The following is a 23,539-nucleotide window of genomic DNA, read 5'->3' as shown; positions in this document are numbered from 1 at the left end:
TCCCCCAGTGACTGCTCCATGGTCACCTTTCACAAGGGGATTCTACAATTTGTCCAATCGGCCAATTGCTATGCTGCTCCCTAAAACGCACATTAATTTGCAGTCTGCGCCCGAGGGGTGAAAAGTCCTGAAGCGTTTGGTGGCACTTTTATGCTTTTGAGTTGCTTGAGTGGGCAGATAAGCTTCAGAGGCCCGACTCCCAGCCTTGTCAATGGAGCTGCAGCTGAACAGTCTCAGCTGCAGAAGAACGCTCACTTTTGGCAAGCTTTTCCAAGTGCGTGGCCGCTTCCCTCACCCCCAGACCCCCTGCCCACCCCCCCATTCACACGTGTACTTGTGTACTTTCTCAGTCTGCTGCCTTGGCCCCACCCACCACCCCCCGGCTTGACCGGCACTGCAGCCCTTGCCCCGGCACCGCACTGCCTACCAGCCGGGAAAAAGCGACTTACATGTGCGTGTGCCTGAACACGCGGCACCTCAACCTTGGAGTCCAACGGGCAACCCCCATGAACGCTGCGCAACATTATTGACCACTCACCTCCCAGTTCCCCTCGAAGTTCAGCTTGTCAGGTGCATGCCTTTTAAAGGGAGCAGTGAAGTACGCTGTTCTGAAGTCACACCGACATGGGTGGTAAATTCGACATGGGAGGTTGATTCCGGCGAGGAGGGCTTATATGAGACGCTAAAGTATTAAAATTAGGTTTCTGACTTGCGGGTGGGAAGCGCTGTCGGCCGTTGATGGCTGGAACGGAGGATCGCAAACTGGTTTCACGCCAATGTAAAATCGACTTTTTGCCTTCTTGCCACATTATCTGCTCATGCCCGCCATATCACTTGCTTCCAACAGGAGCAGCCAATTTCATCCAGTGTTTCACTCTACTTAGAGAATGTCACTGTTTCCAAGGGGATCTTTTACTCTGAGATCATTTATTAAACCTGCCTCATTACACATTACCAGATCCCTGGTTAGATCCACAATATATTGTTCCGGGGAAAAACAAATCCCAAAAATCCCCCCCAAAAAACATGCTCCATCTTTTGGAACACTCACCCTCAATTCCTCCACATGGACATCACCTCCCTCCCTGGTTTCAAAAATCTCAAAATCCTTCTTTTTCACTATGTTTTGACCTCACCTAACCAACTCCCTCTTTTATCCTCTTTCAGCTTGGTACCCACTCACTATCTGCAACCCTATAAATTGCTTTGAGACATCGCGCAGAACATAATGAACACTAAAAAAATGTAAGTACTGCAGTTGTCGTGCAAGATCAGTTCAGAAGTCACCCATGTGTGCAGATGGGTTTCACAAGAAAACTATATTCAAGCCAAATTTCTCTTGAGCTTGAGGAGTCGTAGGCAATTTGAGCTGTGCCTGTTGACAGGAACTTGGCAATGTAGCTGTCAAGGTTAAAAAAACTATTAGGTGAATCCAGAATGATAATTCAAACAGATAAAAGTGCTGGTAAGTATATTTATCTTTGCTGCTGTTACATTCTCTACAAATAATACAGGTAGGTTGCTCAATTTATTTGATTGATGCAAAGTTTATAATGGCAATAGAAGCAATTCCTTCTGTAGAGGGGCAAATTGTGGGAGTAATGTCACTTTGCCCCAACTCCAACTTATGCTGGACAGAATTCCCAGATACTACAATGGCCAATCATTCTGGAAATTCACTTTCATATAACACATGGACTGAAACTCTTGCTGCTGGAGCCTTGGGACATAATAAACCATTCAGCAAGCCAATTAATCAGTTGCTGTTTCAACTGGGTAAACTCAATATTATACCACTAAAAACATTAAATGACTTCAGTCACTGGACAGGCTGTCTTACTAAAACTGAACAGTAAAGTTCTAGTTCAATGAAGCGTGCAGGAGGACATGCCAGGAGCAGCACCAGGTATACCAAAAAATGAGGTATCAACCTGGTGAAGCTACAACATAGGACTACTTGTGTGCCAAACAGCATAAGCAGCAAATGATAGACAGAGCTAAGCGATTCCATAACCAACGGATCACATCTAAGCTCTGCAGTCCTGCCACATCCAGTCATGAGTGGTGGCGGACAATTAAACAACTCACTGAAGGAGGAGGCTCCACAAATATCCACATCCTCAACGATAGGGGAGCCCAGCACATCAGTGCAAAAGACAAGCATTTGCAACCATCTTCAGCCAGAAGTGCCAAGTGGATGATCCATCTTGGCCTCCTCCAGAGGTCTCCAGCATCAAGAAATGGCTTACGGTACTGGATACTGCAAAGTCTATTGGCCCTAACAACATTCCGGCAATAGTACTGAAGACATGAAGCAGCCCTGGACAACATTCAGGCTTGGGCTGATAAGTGGTAAGTAACAATTGCACCACACAAGTGCTAAGCAATGACCATTTACAACAAGAAAGAATCTTACTATCTCCCCTTGACATTCAATGGCATTACCATTGCTAAACCCCCCTCTAATATCATCATGGGAGTTACCACTGACCAGAAACTGAATTGGACCAGCCTTATAAATACTGTAGCTGCAAGAGCAGGTCAGAGGCTGGGAATCCTGTGGCGAGTAACTCACCTCCTGACTCCCCAAAGCCTGTCCACCATCTACAAGGCACAAGTTAAGAGTGTGATGAAATACTCTCCACTTGCCTGAATAAGTGGTAGCTCCAACAACACTCAAGAAGCTTGACACCGTCCAGGACAAAGCAGCCGTTTGATTGGCATCACATCCACCACCTTAAACATTTACTTTCTCCACCACTAACACTGTGGCAGTGGCAGTGTGTACCATCTACAAGATACACTGCAGCAACTCAAGGCTCCTTCGACAGCACCTTCTAAACTTGCGACCTCTACCACCTAGAAGGACAAGGGCAGCAGATGCATAGAAACACCACCACCTGCAATTTCCCTTCCAAGCCACACAATATCCTGATTTGGAAATATATTGCCATTCCTTCACCAGCTGGGTCAAAATCCTGGAACTCCCTTCCTAACAACACTGTGAGTCAACCTGCACCACACGGATTGCAGTGGTTCAAGAAGGCAGCTCACCACTCCTCTGAAGGGCAATTAATGCTGGCCTAGACAGCGATGCCCACACACTTGTGAAAGAATTAAAAAACATCTAAAGTCAATAAAACACTTGCTTTCATGAAAACAAGGGCAGTGGATGACAAAATATTTCCATTGTAAGTTCAGGAGCAAATGAAGCTCACACAATTTTAGGCACAAATTTCAGATTAAGATTTATGAAACACTTTTCCACACAGCAAAGCAACCAAAGCGTGCAGCTGACAAACCCTGCAAAGTGAGAAGATTCAGCAACTTGATTTTTCAGACTAAATGCTCAATTGCATCAGGAAATGAATGATAACGAATACAGTTACTCAAGGGAGATTTTAAATCTGTGATTTAAAGAGGAGCTAGAATAAAATTAACATTGTAGAAAGTGTGTGGCTGTGCCTAAACACACTGAGCTAGAGTAGTAGGAAGCCTTGCAGTACCCAGCTAGCAATCTTCCAAATTAGCTATGCAGTCAAGAAGTTTTGGGAAAAGGTGGTATGTTGTTTATTCTAGTAGAAAATAAAATGCACAGACACGCATGAGAAAAAAATGTAATTTTCCTTATCTTACGCAGAGGGCACATTTATTCAACTGCCCACAGATCTGTCAAAATGGAGATCGTGGGCCACAAGTTGTACCTGATAGCTAGCACCCTTGACCTTGGCAACTCAGTTCTATTCATGTTTAATTATTATTCACTGGTTTGCACTTAATTTTATTGTCCTTAGCACAACTGCCTGAATGTTTGATAAGTATGAAATCAAAATATCAAGGTGGCTAGCGTCAGCAAGTTGATGTAAGTTTGTGTCCCCATTAACTTTCATTTAAATTGTATAAGTGCCACTGATACTCCATGTTATGTGCCTATGTGAGCCCATGAAGACCAAAAGCATGGGCACCTTATCAGTAGCTGGCGCCCTTTCATCCACATAGCATAGACATAGGTATTGTCTTCCATCTTAACCATATATTTGCATTCACCAGTTAAAAATTTCCAGCCTTGTTCCAGTAACAAAAACGTTTCCTCAGTTTGCGTCAATAAGAATCTTGGGAACATAGAATGGTTACAAGACAGGGGGCTATTCAGCCCATGTTGTTTATGCCAGCTCTCTGTAATAGCAACTTGGCTAGCCCCACTCCCCTGTCCTTTCCCAGTAGCCCTGCAATTTTTTTGTCCAGATAATTTTAAAATTCCCTTTCAAAAGCCACCTCCTTCAGACATTCAGGCAATGTAGTCCAGATCCTAACCACACGCTGTTTAAAAGATTTTTTTCTCATGTCGCCTTTGGTTCATTTGCCACTCACCTTAAATCGCCGTCCTCTGAATCACAGAATCACAGAATTATTGTGGTGTAGGCAGCCATTTGGCCCATTATGTCTGCACCGGCTCTCTGAGCCTTTGAACTTAGTGCCAATTTCCTGCTTTTTCTCCATAACCCTGAACATTGCTACTATTTAAATAGTCATCTAATGCCCTCTTAAATGCCTCAGTTGAACCTACCTCCACCACACTTCGAGGCAGTGCATTCCAGACCCTAACCACTCGCTGAGTGGAAAAGCTTTTTCTCACCTCGCATTTGCTTCTTTTGCAAAGCACTTTAAAACTGCCCTCTGGTTCTCGATCCGTTTACAAGCGGGAACAGTTTCTCCCTATCTACTCTTCCAGACCCCTCATGATTTTGAAAACTTCCATCAAGTCTCCTCTTAGCCTTCTCCTCTCCAAGGAAAATAGTCCCAACTTCTCCAATCTTTCCTCATCACTGAGTTCCGCCTTACAGCTTTACTGCTGCTATACTGCCTCATTCAATCATAAGTAGGTTGGAAAACTATTACAGTTCATTTAAAATTGTGGATGACTATTGAGCCTGTCACTGTGCTTTTACAGTGTTTACAGACATGTGAGGCAGAATCAAACACTGATTCTAGCCAACAAGTCCAAACAGATTGGCGCAACTGTAACCTGAAAGACAGGGCTACAAGATTTTGCTTTTCCCAGGACATATGGTCCTGAAAGAACTTGCATTTCACAACTTCGGGATGTCCCAATGCACTTTACAGCCAATGAAATACTTTCTGAAGTGGAGTCACTGTTTTAATGTATAAAACAAAGCAGCCAGTTTCTACACAGCAAGCTCCCACCAGCAGCAATGAGATAGTTTTAGTAATGTTAGTTTAAGGATAAATATTGGTCAAAAGACTCGGAACTGTTCCCCTGCTGTTCTGAAAATAGTGCCGTGGGATCTTTTAGATCCACCTGGTAAATTCGAGTTTGCAATACAGTAATCGGAATATTGCAAATTTGCAATTCTCTATGTGTGCAACAAACAATCTGCAACCCAAGAAGACAAAAACACAACATTTACTTATACTACAGATGCCTATTCATCCATGGATCACCTCCACCCTTTTCTGCAGACTCCTGATCTATGATAGGATAATTGTCACTGTTTAGGAATTGCCCCCTGGTTTTGAAATGATTTTTCAAGTCCCAACTCAAACTCAGTGCAATTTTCTTTCCCTGTTGTCATGCTGGCATTTTAATCATTAAACTGATCCCTTTCATGTCTTGGTTGCATTAGGAGCTGAGATAACACTGTTGTAGGTGGGAGTGCCACTACCTGAGGCAAGATCATCGTGTTTGAACAAATTGATACAAGTTCAAGCATTTCTCCGTTGAAAAGCACTATTGGGTAGCTGACAGGTATTAATAAAGGATTAACTCTGCATTGTGTGAAATCACAAGAATTCCTAGCTGTTTACCTCCTGGAAGACTGACTTCACTCAAAAATTAAACTGTGCTGAATTTGCTGATCTCTAATGAGAGTGCTGCAGGGCAAGGACAAGGGTGTGGGACTAATTGGATAGCTCTAGCAAAGAGCCAGCATAATGGGCTGTAAGATTCTCAAAAATACTTAGTTAACCCCATGTTAACACCTATGCCATGAATATCAGTCTCTAGAGGATATAACAACTTTATCATCAAAGGTATGCTGATCCCAGCTGAACTGCCCAACCTCCTACCAGCCCGGATCAAATCTAGAATGCATTAGGATCTCCCCTCAGCCCGATGATCGATGGCTTCATGCTTGCAAGAACTGCAACATGCTAAGAATGCCTTATGGAGGATCCCACAGTCCAACCAGAAGGATCAAAGCTTCCTCACAAACATAAGACCATAAGACATAGGAGCAGAAATTAGGCCATTCTGCCCATCGAGTCTGCTCCACCATTCAATCAGGGCTGATAAGTTTCTCCTGCCATTCTCCCGCCTTCTCCCCGTAACCTTTGATCCCCTTACCAATCAAGAACCTATCTATTTCAGTTTTAAGCACACTCAATGACCTGGCCTCCACAGCCTTCAGTGGCAATGAGTTCCATAGATTCACCACTCTCTGGCTAAAGAAGTTTCTCCTCATCTCTGTTCTAAAAGACCTTCCCTTTACTCTGAGGCTGTGCCCTCAGGTCCTAGTCTCTCCTACTAATGGAAACATCTTCCCCACGTCCACTCTATCCAGGCCTTTCAGTATTCTGTAAGTTTCAATCAGATCCCCCCTCATCCTTCTAAACTCCATCGAGTATAGACCCAGAATCCTCAAACGTTCCTCATATGTTAAGCCTTTCATTCCTGGGATCATTCTCGCGAACCTCCTCTGGACCCTCTCCAGGGCCAGCACATCCTTCCTGAGATACAGGGCCCAAAATTGCTCACAATATTCTAAATGTGGTCTGACCAGAGCCTTATAAAGCCTCAGCAGCACAACCCTGCTTTTATATTCTAGTCCTCTCAAAATAAATGCCAACATTGCATTTGCCTTCCTAACTACCGACTCAACCTGCAAGTTAACCTTAAGAGAATCCTGGACCAGGACTCCCAAGTCCCTTTGCACTCCAGATTTCTGAATTCTCTCCCCATTTAGAAAATAGTCTATGCCTCTATTCTTCCTACCAAAGTGCATGACCTCACACTTCCCCATGTTGTATTCCATCTGCCACTCCTTTGCCCATTCTCCTCACCTGTCCAAATCCTTCTGCAGCCTCCCCGCCTTCTCAATACTACCTGTCCCTCCACATATCTTTGTATCATCTGCAAACTTAGCCAGGATGCCCTCAGTTCCTTCATCTAGATCATTAATGTATAAAGTGAAAAGTTGTGGTCTCAACACTGATCCCTGCGGAAATCTACTAGTAGTTACTGGCCGCCATCCTGAGAAGGACCCCCTTATCCCCACTCTCTGCCTCCTGCCCAACAGCCAATCTTCTATCCATGCTAGAACCTTGCCTCTAACACCATGGGCTCTTATCTTACTGAGCAGCCTCCTGTGCGTCTTCTGAGAATGCTGTCACCTTTTCCATAGGGTATCTTTATCCAGAGATAAAAACATCCCCATTCATAGGACTGAGGAGCTCCTCATCAAAACCTGGAACCATCATTGAGCAGTGTTTTCAAAGGAAATTTATAGGCAGCCAACAAGCCTTCGGTCTGCAAGGTATCCATGTTAATACTCCAGAAACTTTGGCCTGGGTATCTAACGCACAGATTGACATTTGATTTGTTTTTGTTTATTCATTCACGGGATGTGGGCATCTCTGGCTGGGCCAGCATTTATTGCATATCACTAGTTGCCCTTCAGAAGGTGGCACTGAGATGCCTTCTTGAACCACTGAAGTCCATGTGGTGTAGGTACACCCACAGTGCTGTTCGGGAGGGAGTTCCAGATTCTGACCCAGCGACAGTGAAGGAACGGTGATATATTTCCAAGTCAGGATGGTGAGTGGCCTAGTGGGGAACTTCCAGGTGGTGGTGTTCCCATCTATCTGCTGCCCTTGTCCTTCTAGGTGGTATTGGTCATGGTTTTGGAAGATGCTGTCAAAGGAGTCTTTGTGAATTTCTGCAGTGCATCTTGTAGATGGTACACACACTGCTGCTACTGTGCGTCGGTGGTGGAGGGAGTGAATGTTTGTGGATGGGGTGCCAATCAAGTGGGTTACTTTATCCTGGATGATGTCAACCTTCTTGAGTGTTGTAGGAGCTGCACTCATTCAGGCACGTGGGGAGTATTCCGTCACACTCCTGACTTGTGCTTGTAGATGGTGGACAGGCTTTGGAGAGTCAGGAGGTGGGTTACTCATCGCAGGATTCCTAGCCTCTGACTTGCTCTTGTAGCCACAGTAAATATATGGCTAGTCCAGTTCAACTTCTTGTCAATGGTAACCTCCAAGATGATGATTGTGGGAGATTCAGCGATGGTAATGCCATTAAACATCAAGGGGCGATGGTTCAATTTTCTCTTGTTGGAGATGATCATTGCCTGACACTCGTGTGGCATGAATATTACTTGCCACTTGTCAGCCCAAGCCTGCATATTGTCCAGGTCTTGCTGCATTTGGACATGGACTGCTTCAGTATCTGAAGAGCTGCGAATGGTGCTGAACATTGTGCAATCATCAGTGAACATCCCCACTTCTGACCTTATGATGGAAGGAAGGTCATTGATGAAGCTGCTGAAGATGATTGGGCTGAGAACACTACCCTGAGGAACTCCTGCAGTGAAGCCCTGGAGTTGAGATGACTGACCTCCAACAACCACAACCATCTTCCTTTGTGCTAGGTATGACTCCAACCAGTGGAGAGTTTACCCCCGATTCCCATTGACTCCAGTTTTGTTAGGGCTCCTTGATGTCACACTCAGTCAAATGTGGCATTGATTTCTAGGGCAGTCAGTCTCACCTCACCTTGGGGGTTCAGCTTGTTTGTCCATGTTTGAACCAAGGCTGTAACGAGGTCAGGAGCTGAGTGGCCCTGGCGGAACCCGAACTGGGCATCAGTGAGCAGGTTATTGCTAAGCAAGTGCCGCTTGATAGCACTGTTATTGACCCCTTCCATTACTTTACTGACGATCTAGAGTAGACTGATGAAGCGATAATTGGCTGGGTTGCATTTGTCCTGCTATTTGTGTACAGGACATACCTGGACAATTTTCCACATAGCCGGGTAGATGCCAGTGTTGTAGCTGTACTGGAACAGCTTGGCTAGGGGCACGGCAAGTTCTGGAGCACAAGTCTTCAGTACTATTGCCGGAACATTGTCAGGACCCATAAGCTCTGCACTATTAGTGCCTTCAGCTGTTTCTTGATATCATGTGGAGTGAATGGAATTGGCTGAAGACTGGCATCTGTGATGTTGGGGACCTCCGGAGGAGGCTGAGATGATCATCCACTCGGCACATCTGGTTGAAGATTGTAGCAAATACTTCAGCCTTATCTATTGCACTGATGTGCTGGGATCCCCCATCATTTTAAGGTATGCCGGGTGCTGCTCCTGGCATGCCCTCTTGCACTCTTCATTGAACCAGTGTTGATCCCCTGGCTTGATGGTAATGGTAGAGTGGGGGATATGCCGGGCCATGAGGTTACAGATTGTGTTCCAGTACAATTCTGCTGCTGCTGATGGCCCACAGCACCTCATGGTTACCCAGTCTTGAGTTGCTAGATCTGCTCGAAATCTATCCCATTTAGCACGGTGGTAGTGCCACACAACACGATGGAGGGTATCCTCAATGTGAAGGCAGGACTTTGTCTCCACAATGACTGTGCGGTGGTCACTCTTACCGATATTGTCATGGACAGATGCATCTGTGACAGGCAGGTTGGTGAGGATAAGGTCAAGTATGTTTTTCCCTCTGGTTGGTTCCCTCACCATTTGCCGCAGACCCATTCTAGCAGCTATGTCCTTTAGGACTCGGCCAGCTCGGTCAGTATTGGTGCTACTGAGCCACTCTTGATGGTGGACATTGAAGTCCCCCACCCAGAGTACATTCTGCACCCTTGCCCCCACCTCAGTGCTTCCTCCAACTGCTGTTCAACATGGAGAAGCATTGATTCGTCAGCTGAGGGAGGCCGGTACATGGTAATCAGCAGGAGGTTTCCTTGCCCATGTTTGACCTGAAGCCATGTGACTGCTTGGGGTCCGGAGTCAATGTTGAGGACTCCCAGGGCAACTCCCTCCCGACTGTATACCCCTGTGCTGCCACCTCTGCTGGGCCTGTCCTGCTGGTGGGACAGGACATACCCAGGGTGGTTGATGATTGTGTCTGGGATATTATTGCTATTACCCATATGGAAGGGGAGAACTCCCATGTTTCTCCCCAGTTGCTGCCTAACTTGCTGAGTTTCCTGTATTTTCTTCTTTTTCAACTCAGAGTCAATTTTCTGCCTCCATAAGGAATGGAATTGCATTTCGATAGCAACTTTCACAGCCTCAGGACATCCCAAAGTGCTTCACAGCCAATGGGTTATGTTCGAAATACAGCCATTGCTATCTAGTAGACAGATACAGCAAATGATTGGAGAGGGTTGGGGGTGGCGGGAGGGTGAGAAGGGTAGGGTGAGAGGGTGGGGAAGGATACAGTCAGGGGGTGGGCAGGGTACAGTCAGGGGGTGGGCAGGGTACAGTCAGGGGGTGGGCAGGGTACAGTCAGGGGGTGGGCAGGGTACAGTCAGGGGGTGGGCAGGATACAGTCAGGGGGTGAGGTTAAGTGGGTTGCTGTTTGTGGAAGAGAATTCCAAACTGCTACCACGCTTTGTGCGTAGAATCATTTCCTAATTTCACTCCTGAAAGGTCTGGCTTTAATCTTTAGACAATGGCCGGGATTTTCCAGCCCTGTTGGGGATGGATGGATTCACCATGGAAGTTCCAGCCGCCCAGTCCATTGACTTTCAGCGGGACTGGACGGTCCCAGCAGAGGGCGGGGCTGGAAAGACCCGCCTGCTTCCATTCTAATCTATCCAATCATAGCCAGAGAGTCACGCCATGTCCTCGCTTCCTGCTCCCACATTGTTCCTCCTGATGTTCCCCCAAAAGGAGTCTATCCTTCAGCCCCTTCTATTTCTCATCGACATGTTTTCTCTTGCTGTCATATCCAAAACCACAGTGTTTGTATTCACATGTGCACTGACGAGACCCCGCTCTATCTCACCTCCTCTCTCGACCCCTCTGGGGTTGGCAAATGATCAGACTGCTTATCCGCTATCCAGTGCTGGATGAGCAGAAATTTCCTTCAAATATTGGAAGGCCAAAGGCTTTGTCTGAGTCCGTGCTGCAAGCTCCATTCCCCAGCTACCAACTCAACCCCTCTCCCTGGCAACTGTCCGAGGCTGAACCAGACTGTTTCGAACCTGGATGTCATGTTTCATCCCGAGATGAGCTTCTGACCACATAGTCCAAGCCTATTTCCACCTCAGTAACGTGGATGGACTTTGCTCCTGTCTCAGCTCATTTTTTGCTAAAACCCTCATTCATGCCTTTGTTTCCTGTAGACTTGATGATTCCAATTCATTCCTGGCAAGTCTCCCACATTCTACCCTCCCGAAACTTACAGTCACCCAAAGCTCTGCTGCCTGTGTCTGAACCTGCACCAAGTCCCATTCCCCTATCACTCTGAGATTGCTGATCTACATTGGACCCTGCCCAAGAAATACCTTGACTTGAAATATCTGAATCCCTCTATAACCTCACCCCTCCCTATCTCTGTAATCTCCTCCAGCCCCACAATCCCACTGGAAACAGTCTTCCTGTCATAAGAACACCCATCAACCACTGCCCTTTGTTTTCTGCCACTCAGCCCATTTTGTATCCAGTTTGCTACATTCCCTGGATCCCATGGGCTTTTATTTTTTAACCGGCCTGCCGTGTGCAACCTTGTCAAAGGCCTTGCTAAAATCCACATAGACCACATGAACTACCCTCATCCTGAGCCCTAAGCTCAGGATTTCCCTCCCTAAACCTCTCCACTTCTCTCCTTTTTCCACCTATGAGATACTCCTAAAATCTACCTCGGACCATGCTATTGGTCACCTCCTTTCAATTACCTTATGTGGCTCAGTGTCTAACTTTGCTTTCATAATGTTTGTGCAAAGTGCTTGGGATGTTTTAAAGGTGCTATATAAATTAAAGATGCTACACAAATTAAAGATGCTATATAAATATAATTTGTTGTCGTTAACGAAACTAGTTTTGTGTTTAAAAAGGGCACAATTCCTGCTGCCGCTACAGATTATGTTTAGCATCCCGCCAAATCTCCTAGCCCCCGATCACTTTGACTAATTCAACTAAACGCTAAGATAAAAGCAAAAAACAGCGCAGGCTGGAAATCCAAAACAAAAACAAATACCTGGAAAACTCAGCAGGTCTGACAGCATCTGCAGAGAGGAACACAGTTAATGTTTCGAGTCTGTATGACTCTTCATCTTTTTTACTTAGTTCTGTTGAAGAGTCATACGGACTCGAAACGTTAACTGTGTTCCTCTCTGCAGATGCTGCCAGACCTGCTGAGTTTTTCCAGCTATTTTTGTTTTTGTTTTGACTAATTCAATGTCAATTTTCAATGTGCTCCCGACTCTCACCGGCTTTACGGAACCTACTTACAATAACTTGCAGAGAGAGAAAAAAACAGATCTTTCAAAACTTGTCGGACTTGAAATATTTCAATCGACAACTCTCAGCTTCAGTCCCTGGTGATCCCGACAAGGTGTGGAATTCAGTAGATGAGTTTTTATAACACGTCTACACTGAAAACAAGTTTCATTCAGAAAACAATACCGCACACAACATTCCAGGAAAACAGACAAGTCAAATAATGACATTTTTTGCAGAATGGAATTTGACACCAATTCTGCAAATCTTGCTGAAGATGGCCATGGGAAAGTGGATCAACTCTTTGCAATGACTGGGACGCAGCCCAGGGTGTGTCTCTGGGAGGGTCCCCGCCCCATTCATCCAATGTCAAACTGTCAAACTCTGTCCTGGTTCATAAATGAGTGGTTTTAGCTGAGAGCAGCAGTCCTGGGGGGAGTTGCTGGATCTTCTCCCAGCCAATGTGTGGGGAGTGGAGTGGTAGGACCGCCCTATGGGGATGGGATATAAGGGGGGGAGACAGGATCTGCGTTTGCAGTTTGTAGTTTGTCTCTCACTTGTCTACAACCTCTAGCACCATGAGTATGAGCTTCAAGTCCTCGTTTGGTGGATCAAGCCGCCATGGTTCATCCTCCGTGCGACTCGTCCGAAGCAGCGGGGGCGCGTCCCGCGCTCAGAGTTTGTACAGCGTCGGGATGGGGACCCGTATCGCCTCGGTGAGTCCGAGTTCGGGGCTGGGGAGCGCCCTGGGCTCCGGCTCCGGCTCCGGCTCCGGCTCCGGCTCCTTCTCTATTTCTTCCTCCTCCTCCTCCTCAGCTGGAGGCTTCAATGAGAAGACAACCATGCAGAACCTGAACGAGCGCCTGTCCAGTTACCTGGACAGGGTCCACTCCTTGGAAACTTCCAACAGCAAAATGGAGCTGGAGATCCGCCAGTTACTTGAGAAAGCGACTCCAGCTGTCCGGGACTGGAGCGTTTACTGGGGCACCATTAAAGATATCCGCGACCAGGTGAGACCTTCTAGCTGCCGCTTCTACTGGCAATTCTCTGAGAGAGCGCCCTTAACACCATAAAGCCTTCCAAGGTACCTCACAGGAAGCTGCCAAAACAAATCCAGGCAGACGGAACAAGCTGATATTAAGCTCTGATGACCAAAAGCTTGGTCAAGGAGGAAGGCTTTGAGGAGCATCAGGAGGAAAGTGAGGTAGGGAGTTTGAGGAGGGGAATTCCAGAGCTTGGGGTACAGGTAACTGTAGGGGTGGCCATGCCGAGCCATTGAAACATGGAGGCTGCTCAAGAGGCTGGAATGAGAGGAGTGCAGATGTGGTTTGGGAAATGAGAGTCAATGTTGGTGTGTTTCTGGTGAAAGTCCCACACTGGAGCTGGCTCCGACAGCTTATAGTGATGAGACCTGGCGCATAGGGAGTGAGGGTGGATTAGATGATAGGTAGAAACTGAGGAAACAGAAACAAAACCAGGTGTAGTACAAGTGGGAGCTATGACAAATTCTTTGAATGTTCCATGCTCAATGATTGAGGGAGGGGCAGCAGACTGCAAGGGGTAGCCAGGGATATGGGGGCAGAGGGGCTGCAGACATGGTGTAGGGGACAGAAGGGCAGTGAACTGGGGGTGGGGGGTAGAGGAGTAGCAGATGGGGGCAGCACGCCTGAGTGGGGGGGACACAGAGGGGCAGCAAACCTGTGGGACGGAGACCAGTGCAGGAGATGCAAATGGAATGTGGAGCCTGCAGTGTCTCACAACAGGATAATCTAGCACTGAAAGCATGGCAAACTGTAAGTGATGTTACTGATGGCTGCTTTCTTCTCAAACTCTGTGAAATTTATTATTAATCTCCATTTTTCACAGATTAATGATCTCATCCTTGATAACTCCAGCCTTATGCTGCAGGTTGATAACTCCAAACTTGCTGCTGAAGATTTCAAAACCAAGTAAGTAATAATAAATGTAGCTGTTTAATGTCTTTGAGCTGAGGGTGTGCTTTATTCTCCGATCCCACCTATCCTGTTGATTTGTCTTCCTCATCATCCACTTGCAACTTTTTCCTGCACCTACATCATTCTTACCTTTTGCTGCTGAACAGATGGTATTTGGTCCAAGAAATAATCTTCCAGATTTGTGTATATTTAAAGAATTACTTAACATGTCTCCTGTTATTTCCCTCTGATGGAGAGACCATCTCGATCCTTTCTCAGGAGAACTGTACAGATACTGAAGACCAACTGTCTTAGTTATTTCAGAAAGCAGAGAAAATGCTTGTAACTTAAGATGGAATTTACTGGAAAAATCCAACATGTTAATGGCAGACAAATGCAGAACTATTAATGTGCAAATCATCCAGCAAATTTAGGGGATTAAGCGATATGCCCTGATTTGCAAAACCATGATTTGAAAATGCTGCCAGTTTGCCCACAAAATCTTTCACCCTAAGCCTCCCTGTTAATTTTTAAGAAAGTGCTGAATTTGCATGTCAATTGTGCAGTAAGTTTATGACAAGAAGTAAAGCTCATAATTAATAATTTTGGTATCCTTTTACCAATGTGATAATTGTTAATGACTTCCAATCAACCTCTCTAGCCCAGAAAAGGAACAAGTGTTCAATCTTATTCCAAAATAGAGGTGTAACGAAGGAATTGATAGACATTTGGGTGACACAAAGATCATTAACTGAGGCATGGGGGGAGGTGGGGGAGGTGGGGGGTTGTGGCAGCAAGTCAGCTTAAATGGAAAGAAAAAAGATAAATTGTTGATATTCTCACCTAGTGTTCACACCAAGATCAGATCTTGTTGGTAGTGTCAATCAGCACAAACCTATACTTGTGACTCCCACATTAGAGAATGGCTGTATTATGGAGGAGCCAATTTTGTAACATATTAGTCTGTTCTGCTCTGTAGCAAGCCAGGAAAAGACCAGCGGCTTCATACTCATGATGCCTAGCGTGTCCTGACCAGACACTTGTCCACCCGACAGGTAGGTAATCTCCTAGGTGAGGCTGAAGTAGCGAGGGAAAGGAGAAATCTGGAATATTCTTTCCAACCCACTTGGAAGATGATTTAAATCAGGAATCCTACTGTAGAATGCAAGGCAATACCTCTTCACTTCAACATTAGACAACAAGTAATAAGAGAGATTTTTCCCCTTTTTTCTGTCTCTATAGATTTGAAGCTGAATTGGGAATTAGAATGGCAGTGGAGGGAGATATTAATGGACTGCGGACAGTGTTGGATGATATGACACTGGAGAAGAGTCAGCTGGAAATGCAGATTGAGGGTCTAAGGGAGGAACTAATCTACATCGGCAAAAACCATGAGGAGGTAAGTAACTTCCATTTTGGTAAATGATTCTACTGAGTTGAGTGTTCCTTTAAGACTGGGAGTATGAACTAACTGAATGTTTTCTCTGTAGGAGCTGAGGGGACTGCGTGGTCAGATATCTGGCAATGTCACTGTAGATGTTACAGCCGAACAGTCACCTGATTTGTCTAAGATGCTGGAAGAGATGCGCCAGCTGTATGACGATATCGCAAAAAAGAACAAGAGTGAAGCTGAAGAATGGTACAGGCAGCAGGTAATTGGGGGAAATCTGGGATTAATATGTTATTCCAATATGATCACTGAACTATCACATCCTTCATAACAAGGCATCAGCTACAGCATTCTCACCTCTGAATCAAAAAGTTCCGGGTTCAAGTCCCAATCCAAAGACTTGACTAACACTCCCAGTGCAGTACTGAGGGAATGCCGTGCTGTCTTTCAGATGAGACATTAAACTGAGTTTCCATCTGTTCTCTCAGGTGGACTTAAAAAGATCCCAGTTCTCACTGGTCAACAATTATCCCTCAAACAAAGCAAATTAACTCTCTATTTTATCTTATTGCTGCTCTGGGATCCTGCTGTGCACAAATTGGCTACCCTGTTTCCTACATTACAAACAGAGACTGCACTTGAAAATACTTCATCAGCTGTAAAGCACATGGGGAAAGATGTTGTATAAATGCTATCCTTCCTTTCACAGTTGGTATCTCCAGAATAACAGCCCCTATGATAAAAGAATAGAAGCTGATTATTGCTCAGCTGTGAGCAGACAGCGTTGCGAGAGAGGCAGCGATTAAGAGGGTGGTTCTTTGGGTCCTAATTAACAGAGGCAGACAGCTCAGTGTAATTCCTTCAACAAACCAGCAAAGAAACAGCTAAAGCTAAAAGAAACCTGGATCTTCAGTTCAGAAAATCAAAATTTAAGTAATTGAGAATAAGTGGCCTCTCTGAGCAGAAACCCAGAGGCTAAATTTTTGCTCTGGCCTCCAACATTGGGTATATTTCCCAACACCATTTGCTTGACAAACTGGCCAATGGTGTGCACTCACCATCCAATTAAGTTTAAGAGATGGCTTCCTGAAGCTGGAAGACCAATAGGAGGTCAGATCATCAGCCCCAGGCTCAGGTGGGCCCTGTCAATGTGGATAGGAGAGAGCAAACCAGGGCTGCAAGATGGAGGCATCCTCTGAAGCCTGCCTGATGCCAGCAGAGGTGCGGGGATGGTGGGGGAATTGGTCCCCGGACGGAGTGCAGGCTCCTGTCCAGGGGTGGGGCTGACTCCTCCCCGTGATCATGTTTTGACCTCGGGGGTGGGGGTGGGGGGCGGTTTGCACATTCTGATTGGAAAAATCAGTCAATGTGTAGAGAGGGGTCCACTAACTGGCCTAACAGGCTACCTGCCACTTGTGGATATGAAGCCATCATCCCTCGGCCTGAATGAAAATGGCCTGGAGATGGTCACTGTGGATAAACCAGCATATTGCCACTGGTGGGAAATTGCAGACCTGCCCAGTTCTGCCTCCATGGCCGATTAAAAATTCATCTCTGAAATTCTCCAATTCCCCATCTTCCTCAGTGTAACACGTAAGAAAATACCTTCAGCATCAGACTGGAAACAATAAACAGGTTGTCATGTTGCTATTTTATATACATCTTGGGATAACATGACATTTGGAGATCTGATTTCAAGATGGCCTGAATCAAATTGGCATTATTTTTGGGACAGAGTTGAGTTAATGACAAATGGCAACCTTTGATTGTTCGAACACCAGACAGATAGTGGAGAGTTTGTGGTTTTGATGAAAACCAAGTCCATTGTTGGTTGAAGACTTCTCTTGTTTGTTTGTTTCAGTGTGCGACTGTGCAGCAGGAATTTGTTGTCAACACTGAGGCCCTTCAAGCAGAGAAGTCACAGGTCGTCCAACTGAGGCACACTTTGCAGGGACTGGATATGGAGCTCCAGACCCAGCTCAGCATGGTGAGTACAACGCAGGAGAGCAGCAACCTCAGTCCCTGGCTTTATTGGAAATGCAGGTCTGACTAATCACTGTTTGTTTGTGTGCAGAATGCATCTCTAAATGCGACTCTTAAGGACACTGAGGTTCGTTACAGCGAGGAGTACAACAGAATTCAGCTGACCATCAACAAACTGGAGGCAGAACTGGTGGAAATGCGGCTGAAAATAGACCAACATATTAAAGACTATGCTGACCTGCTGGATATTAAAAGTAGACTGGAAATGGAAATTTCCACATATCGTCGCCTGCTGGAAGGAGGATCTGGGTAAGAAAGTAACCAAATTGAACCCAGCTCCTGACAGCCTAATCCCCCTAACTAAATATGTTAGACATGGCTTCAGAACTATTACCGTCTGTAGAGTTACTTTGGGGGATTTTGATGAATTTTGTGCTCCTTAATAAGGGACGTTAGTGTGAAATTTGGAACATTTTGCAATTTCAGAACCAGTGTCAGGATCAATCCTTGTTACTTTAGCATAGCATAAATTTGGTAATAGAGTAACTGTCGCCCTATCCTGTCCCAGATATGTTTACGCACCAACCTTCAAAGATCACCCTGTCTGCACTTGGGATATTTTTCCTTTCTCTGCACAGAAATCCTATAGCCTGAGTGGTGTCGCAGTAATCCAGATGTTTGAACACTGAATTTCCACATTGCTCTGTTATTTATGTTACTTAGCTGAATTATTCAATAATTTCAATTGTCTCAATGGAACTTCTCTTGCCCCGAGACAGTCTTGAGCTCATAACTGAGGCTGAAATCAGCCATTAATTTACAGATTTCTATAAAACGAAATTCCATTTTCCAAACTGGTGAGATTTGGACTCCTGCTCCCTGGACTATTAGCCCAGTAACAGAACCACTACACTTCCACATCATCTTACTGAGATACTAAACATCAACCAGCTGTAAAATGCTTTGGGACATTCCTGAGGTTCTGAAAAGTGCTTTACAAATGCATATTCTTTCTTTACGCTCACACACACCCAGCCTTTGTGATTCTCCTGCTGGAGGGATTCCTGGATATTTACTGATTACTGTTTATTTTTACCAGGCAAGTAACAACTACACAAACAACAAAAGATATCAGCAAGAAGATTGTGGTCACAGAGGAAATACGTGGTGAGTTAAAGATAACTTTCAAACTTGTCATCAAAGTGACTACATCGTAAGTTTGAACACAGAAGTAAATGTACATCTACATCTTGTAGTTGAGGCAGCTAGTGTTGAATGCTGAGCGGTTGTTTCCCCGACCTGGGGTGTCCAGAACAGGGGGAGGGGGGCCCAGTCTCTGGATGAGGGGCTGATCTTTCAGGACTGAGATGAAGAGAAATTTCTTCACTCAAAAGTGTTGTGAATCTTTGGAATTCTCTACCCCAGGAAGCTGTGGATGCTCAGTTGTTGAATACACTGAACCTTGAAGCTAATTGACCTTTGGTCTCCAGAGGACTTGAGGAATATGAGTTCAGGTGCTGAAGTGGAATTGAGGTCCAAGGTCAGATGAATAGTGGAGCAGGTTCATGACCAATTGTCTGATGTTCTTAACATGCTGAGTGACAGAGGCAGAGAGAGTCAACAGTTCCCAGACCCCTCATTCCATAACTTCACTGTCTGCTGTGTACTGAGTCACGCACAGCAAGAACGTCTGTCTGCTCCCAACCAGAGGAACAATTAGGCTGCTACAATTCACTTCACTGCCCCAATAATTAGAGAAACAGAAATCTGGCTGGGTCCCCACTCCTGATTTGATATCCATTGACGTCTGTACGTATTCAGGAAAGAGTTCAACTCCTCCCCCAATGCCCTCGTGATTGATTAGCCAGATAACCCTGACCATGTAAACTCACCTGAGTAATGGCCAAATTCAGCATTCAGCTGCTCATTCATCCTGTGATATCCTCAAGAATGGAGGCTAGTGGGAAATCCAGGTACAGAGCCAGGGATCATGAGGGAGAATGGACTGGGTGGTGAATTGTGCACTGTAGTCTTCGTGGGCAGGATTTAAGAAATAAAACTGATGGTGTAGAATATACTGCCATCTTGTTTAATGCCACATAAAATACTTAAATGCCACACAGTATAAAGCAATAAATACAATGCAAGGATTGAGATGTTGGGGAACCTATAGAGGGAGAAAGGGGCAGGGCCCAGCAAGATGGTGGTAGTGAGTGGCCAATGAGGAATATAGGGGAGGGTCCCAGGAAGTGCCTTATTGGGTGACAAATGACAGGGGAGTGAGGAGGCGGAGCTCTGAAGATGGGTGTGATGCATGACCAATGAGGAGAGGGTGGGGACAGAAGGTCCTGTGATGAAACTTCCAGGAATATGTACCGCAAGTTGGCAACCAAGGTGTGGTCAGAACTGTAACATCATAAATTTAACATTAGCAACTACTGATTTAATGAATGCATCAATTAGTCTCCTGGTTATTTCTTTTTCTTAAAGAACCTGTCATCACGAAGAGAGTGAAGACTGTGGTGGAAGAATCGATTAATGGGCAAGTGGTTTCTTCACATACGGAGGAAATCGATGTCAACTAATAGAATGTTCAACACTTTGGAAAAAGCTGGGAAAAGGACAAAGTATAAGTCATCTAACAAGATGAGATAATCAAACCTAATAAACACAACTCTTAATGATTTCCCTTTCTCTGTATTTCTGAGGATTTAATAAAGTCTTGTGGGAACAGTTATCCTCATTTGTGTTTTCAGCTCCTCCCAGCAGACACACGTCTTCCTCCTAATATCTCTGGAAACTTCAACCAGCTCCAATGTCTAGGGGCCAGGGGGTTAGCACAATCAGAGACCAGGAACCTCGGGGTGGGATTAGAAAATAGGACATTCCCTCTGTTGCAAATGAAACAAAGGTTTTCACCAATTACAATCTATATTTCTACAATAGCTTTAATCCCAAAGTGTTTCACAGGAGCACTGACTCTAAACCACAGGGAGACATTAGGGTAAGGGACCAAAAGCTTGGCCAGAGATTTGGTTTGAAGGAGCCTCTTAAAGGAGGAAAGAGTAGAGAGACAGATGTTTAGGGAGGGAATTCCAGAGCTTAGGACCTCAGCAGCTGAAATTATGGCTACCAATAGGTTTTCCAAAACACCAGTAGGAGGCAGGAGCTACCACTGCTCCACACAGTTACAACCCTTTCCAGCACTGTCTGTGGGCCAGGGGAACAGGCTTGCCCCCCATCGCATTTCAAACAAATGCTAACCCAGCTAGTCACAATTTCCCACCATCTATCCCATTCCACACCCCCACCCCCACCCCCCAACTCCACAGACACGATTTCTTGATCCCTCCTGCACCTGATTGCCAAGTACCATCGCCGAGGGTCGATCCTCTCCCTCCCCCACACTTCCTCCCTCCTGCCATTTTCTTTCCCACCCCCCACCCCCCCCCCCACTTCCCTGCACCCTCGCCTCCCTTCCCTCACACCATCTCCTCTCTCCCCTGCATTCTCCTCCAATACAAGGATGTAAATGTCATGGACCATTGAACCTGCAATGGTCTGCCAATACTGGACTGCCTAGACTCACAGGGTAGAATGTTCCTGGCCCAGGGTTGGAGGCAGGAAGGTTGGTGAAATGGATGGGGGAGATGTTGGGCGGCCATGTCGCCAGCAACAGGAAATGTGATTGATCGTCTGGGTAGCCATTGAAACCACGTGTGGCCAATTAACTGGAACCTCCCACCTCCGTGGGTATTTGCCTGTGCTGGGAGGGCCCACCACCCTGTAAGGGGACAGCTGGGTGGCAGCCTTCCGGGGGGGGGTGACCTTTAATGGACGCTCCATAGAGAGACCCACTAGCAGAAATGGTCACCCTCACACCCATGGCGCAATCAGCATTCTGTGACCACCCCCCTGCCAATGACAGATAGAGCAACTGATTAGAGGGTTGTGGGTAGGGGGAGGATAGGGAGTGAGGGTGAGAAGGGTATGGTGAGAGGGTGGGAAAGGATACAGTCAGGGGGTGGGCAGGATACAGTCAGGGGGTGAGGTTAAGTGGGTTGCTGTTTGTGAAGAGAATTCCAAACTGCTACCACGCTTTGTGCGTAGAATCATTTCCTAATTTCACTCCTGAAAGGTCTGGCTTTAATCTTTAGACAATGGCCGGGATTTTCCAGCCCTGTTGGGGATGGATGGATCCACCATGGAAGTTCCAGCCGCCCAGTCCATTGACTTTCAGCCGGACTGGACGGTCCCAGCAGAGGGCGGGGCTGGAAAGACCCGCCTGCTTCCATTCTAATCTATCCAATCGTAGCCAGAGAGTCACGCCATGTCCTCGCTTCCTGCTCCCACATTGTTCCTCCTGATGTTCCCCCAAAAGGAGTCTATCCTTCAGCCCCTTCTATTTCTCATCGACATGTTTTCTCTTGCAGTCATATCCAAAACCACAGTGTTTGTATTCACATGTGCACTGACGAGACCCCGCTCTATCTCACCTCCTCTCTCGACCCCTCTGGGGTTGGCAAATGATCAGACTGCTTATCCGCTATCCAGTGCTGGATGAGCAGAAATTTCCTTCAAATATTGGAAGGCCAAAGGCTTTGTCTGAGTCCGTGCTGCAAGCTCCATTCCCCAGCTACCAACTCAACCCCTCTCCCTGGCAACTGTCCGAGGCTGAACCAGACTGTTTCGAACCTGGATGTCATGTTTCATCCCGAGATGAGCTTCTGACCACATAGTCCAAGCCTATTTCCACCTCAGTAACGTGGATGGACTTTGTTCCTGTCTCAGCTCATTTTTTGCTAAAACCCTCATTCATGCCTTTGTTTCCTGTAGACTTGATGATTCCAATTCATTCCTGGCAAGTCTCCCACATTCTACCCCCCCCGAAACTTACAGTCACTCAAAGCTCTGCTGCCTGTGTCTGAACCTGCACCAAGTCCCATTCCCCTATCACTCTGAGATTGCTGATCTACATCGGACCCTGCCCAAGAAATACCTTGACTTGAAATATCTGAATCCCTCTATAACCTCACCCCTCCCCATCTCTGTAATCTCCTCCAGCCCCACAATCCCACTGGAAACAGTCTTCCTGTCATAAAAACACCCATCAACCGCTGCCCTTTGTTTTCTGCCACTCAGCCCATTTTGTATCCAGTTTGCTACATTCCCTGGATCCCATGGTCTTTTATCTTTTAACCAGCCTGCCGTGTGCAACCTTGTCAAAGGCCTTGCTAAAATCCACATAGACCACATGAACTACCATCATCCTGAGCCCTAAGCTCAGGATTTCCCTCCCTAAACCTCTCCACTTCTCTCCTTTTTCCACCTATGAGATACTCCTAAAACCTACCTCGGACCATGCTATTGGTCACCTCCTTTCAATTACCTTATGTGGCTCAGTGTCTAACGTTGCTTTCATAATGTTTGTGCAAAGTGCATTGGGATGTCTTAAAGGTGCTATATAAATTAAAGATGCTACACAGATTAAAGATGCTATATAAATATAATTTGTTGTCGTTAACGAAACTAGTTTTGTGTTTAAAAAGGGCACAGTTCCTGCTGCCGCTACAGATTATGTTTAGCATCCCGCCAAATCTCCTAGCCCCCGACCACTTTGACTAATTCAACTAAACGCTAAGATAAAAGCAAAAAACAGCGCAGGCTGGAAATCCAAAACAAAAACAAATACCTGGAAAACTCAGCAGGTCTGACAGCATCTGCAGAGAGGAACACAGTTAATGTTTCGAGTCC

The 23,539-nt window shown here is 45.9% G+C and overlaps 1 protein-coding gene across 1 annotated transcript; it reads left to right on the top strand.

Moving 5' to 3' along the window:
• The first annotated feature begins 12,889 nt into the window (after positions 1-12,889).
• Positions 12,890-20,389, top strand: LOC121269056 (keratin, type I cytoskeletal 19-like). Its single transcript, XM_041173475.1, has 8 exons — positions 12,890-13,488; positions 14,345-14,427; positions 15,655-15,811; positions 15,903-16,064; positions 17,664-17,789; positions 17,877-18,094; positions 18,885-18,952; positions 20,276-20,389. Exons 1-8 carry the CDS (start codon positions 13,057-13,059, stop codon positions 20,368-20,370), a joined length of 1,341 nt encoding a protein of 446 aa, XP_041029409.1. The 5' UTR covers positions 12,890-13,056; the 3' UTR covers positions 20,371-20,389.
• Positions 20,390-23,539: the final 3,150 nt, after the last annotated feature.

The sequence above is a fragment of the Carcharodon carcharias genome, chromosome 23 (genome assembly GCF_017639515.1).
Source record: "Carcharodon carcharias isolate sCarCar2 chromosome 23, sCarCar2.pri, whole genome shotgun sequence".
NCBI classification, from domain to species: Eukaryota; Metazoa; Chordata; class Chondrichthyes; order Lamniformes; family Lamnidae; genus Carcharodon; species Carcharodon carcharias.
Note: the sequence above shows the minus strand (reverse complement) of the source record. Positions and strands in the feature narration are given on the sequence as shown.

Coding starts and splice junctions, on each gene's coding strand:
- LOC121269056 (XM_041173475.1), top strand. CDS start 13,057: ATGAGTATGAGCTTCAAGTCCTCGTTTGGTGGATCAAGCCGCCATGGT. Junction 14,428..15,654: donor GCTGAAGATTTCAAAACCAA/GTAAGTAATAAT, acceptor CTGTCTCTATAG/ATTTGAAGCTGAATTGGGAA. Junction 15,812..15,902: donor TCGGCAAAAACCATGAGGAG/GTAAGTAACTTC, acceptor TTTTCTCTGTAG/GAGCTGAGGGGACTGCGTGG.